The sequence below is a fragment of the Ursus americanus genome, chromosome 12 (assembly GCF_024610735.1).
Source record: "Ursus americanus isolate L20-20 chromosome 12, mUrsAme1.1.p, whole genome shotgun sequence".
Lineage (NCBI taxonomy): Eukaryota > Metazoa > Chordata > Mammalia > Carnivora > Ursidae > Ursus > Ursus americanus.
In genome coordinates, this window is record NC_142138.1 from 62,488,039 (window position 1) to 62,490,770 (window position 2,732).

General features: G+C 38.4%; 1 protein-coding gene across 1 annotated transcript; it reads left to right on the plus strand.

The window, feature by feature from the left end:
• Positions 1-574: 574 nt before the first annotated feature.
• TSHB (thyroid stimulating hormone subunit beta) lies at positions 575-1,512 on the plus strand. Its single transcript, XM_045801334.2, has 2 exons — positions 575-764; positions 1,224-1,512. Exons 1-2 carry the CDS (start codon positions 603-605, stop codon positions 1,476-1,478), a joined length of 417 nt encoding a protein of 138 aa, XP_045657290.1. The 5' UTR covers positions 575-602; the 3' UTR covers positions 1,479-1,512.
• The last annotated feature ends 1,220 nt before the right edge of the window (positions 1,513-2,732 follow it).

A 2,732-nucleotide genomic window follows, 5' to 3' on the forward strand; every position in this document is an offset into this window, starting at 1 on the left:
ATTGGATAGGATTATATGCAAGATGATTTGTGCTGAGATGGTACTGAAATTTGATTACACTTTTTCTTGGTTTCTTTAGGCTTTCTGATTATGAGCAGTCTGTTGACCTTTTAAGTTAACGAACTAAAGTTTTTAGAAAACTACAGTTCTGAGAAAGTCCATACTGAAGCCTCCCTTTTAGCTGACTTCTTACAATTAGAGGCAGGTATTCGGACTGTTTCCACTGAGTGAATTGTTTTATACTTAGTTGACATTATGTGTCTCTGCCACTGTTCTGTTGTGATGTTTCAGGCTTTCCTTTTCAGTGCCCAGTGTTGCTAAGTGGCACTTTGCAAGCAGGACCTTCACTGTGTGAGTTCCTACATTATGAGGTATGTGGCTCATAGTCACATCTAAATGCATAAAGAAAGGTTATTGAGAATATTAACTATGTAAAAGCGCCTAATATAGGGCTTAGAATGAAGTAGGCATTCAATAAATACAAATATTCACACACACACACACACACACACACACACATATTTTAGCTCTTTCTGAATGTCCCTCCTGAATGTCCTAAAGGATACATGTAATAGATTCTTTACTTTTGTCTTTGATTTAGCATGACTGCTACCTACATGATGTCCATGCTTTTTGGCCTTGCATGTGGGCAAGTGATGTCTTTCTGTTTCCCAACTGAGTATACGATGCATGTCGAAAGGAAAGAGTGTGCTTATTGCCTAACCATCAACACCACCATCTGTGCTGGATATTGTATGACACGGGTATGTAGTTCATCTCACTTCTTTTGGCTGTAAATTAGATAAACCTAGACTCAGTCCATTTCTATCCAGAAAGGAAATGAGATAAATAACAACCTCATTTCCTAAATTTACTGGTTATTGGCTCCTTAGAGGCCCCAGGTTATAATATTATATGGATCTACTTAGCACAATTGGTACAGATAATTTTATAATAGTTTTACTCCCAGAATTTATTTAAACCTTATATTGTCCCCATGATCAAGAATAAAAGAGAGGGATGTGTGTGTGTGTGTGTGTGTGTGTGTGTGTGTGTGTATGTGTATGTGTATGTGTGTGAGTGAGTGATTTTTGTCTCTATAGGATTCAGCGTGGATATATTGAATTGGTACTGGGGAATGGGATAATCCTCCCCCAGTCTTATTTGTGTCAAAGGAATATAAGTGAATTAACATTACACTTCCTTTTCTGTTCTTTCCTCAGGATATCAATGGCAAACTGTTTCTTCCCAAATATGCTCTGTCCCAGGATGTTTGTACATATAAAGACTTCATGTACAAGACTGTAGAAATACCAGGATGCCCACGCCATGTTACTCCCTATTTCTCCTACCCTGTAGCTGTAAGCTGTAACTGTGGCAAGTGTAATACTGACTATAGTGACTGTATACATGAGGCCATCAAGACAAACTATTGTACCAAACCTCAGAAGTCCTATGTGGTGGGATTTTCTATCTAACTTCAATAGTGATGTAACTTTCAATTCAGTTAAATGTGTTCACCTGGAATAAAATGAATAAAATATCAATATATTTCACAACACATTGTGTACATTTTGAGTACTATTTCATCCAAACCCATACCCACACATGCATTGGAGAGCCTACAGGCTTTAGAAGAAAAGGTGAATGAAAGAGCCTTTTGAACTCATATGAGATAGTTTCCCCATGAAAGGGCAGACTGCAGGTAAAATGGCAAACAGGGATATGAAATACTAACGAAAGCCAGCCTTGAACAGGCTTTTTTAACAGAAGGCCATTACATGAGGTTTGTCCTTACATAGAAAATGAATGTGGGGATACTGCAGAGTTATAAGAGTAATGCGATCAGAAGCTGAAAGAACATAGGGCATCAGGGTACTAGAGACACTTGTTTCCAAAGGCTAGAACCAGGACTGGAGAGGACATGGAGAGCAAAAGATATGTGAAATCTGCAATGTGGCACTTTATTCTAGTTATTCAAATGCACAGGATAGAATTTAACCAAAACTCAGTTGACAGTATATTCTATTCTAAAAATTGTTCTCTTTAATTTAATTACTTTGATGGGTCAACTGACTTATGAAAGTTATACCCCAAAAGCTTAGAAAAGAGGCCATGATCATTTTACATGTGGAAGACTAAATCCTTTGTATTCTTTCAAGTAATAGGAGACAATTTTCAGTATATATACCAAAAGCAACTTGTGCTGTTTTAGCTTTTGATGTCCTGAAAAATTAGTATGATTATGAAAGATTTTGGGGACAGGGGGAGAGTGCTAAGGGATTAAATAGCATAGAATCATCCTAAATTCTAATCTAAACCTTCATCAATATTGAAACACTGTTTTCTGGCAAATGCACTTGGCAAGTGGCTATTTTTTTTTCCTTCCTTAGGTACTCTTTCATGAGTCTGGTTTCAACAGATGCATGAAGTGAGACAGACCTAGTGCCCTGCAGACTTGACCTCAAAAAAATGATTATCCTGCATTTGTCCATTTCTCTCCGTCTAAACTGGTACCATCAGGGTAAAAATCAATTATCAGCAGGGATGGTTGGCTTCGCTGTATCCCACAGTCACTGGCTGCGTTCAGCTGGGCATCTTGTAAATGCCTACATGCTGACAATGCCGTGTGTGTGTGTGTGTGTGTGTGTGTGTGTGTGTGTGTGCAGGTGGTGAGGTAGTGTAGATGGATTAGTACCAAGCTCATGATCTGCTAGTGGGGAGGGAGTAGC

What these genes read in the sequence shown, in the direction of transcription:
- TSHB (XM_045801334.2), top strand. Translation starts at nt 603, where the DNA reads ATGACTGCTACCTACATGATGTCCATGCTTTTTGGCCTTGCATGTGGG. An exon ending in CTGGATATTGTATGACACGG is followed by an intron (nt 765 to 1,223) that starts GTATGTAGTTCA and finishes TTCTTTCCTCAG; the next exon opens with GATATCAATGGCAAACTGTT.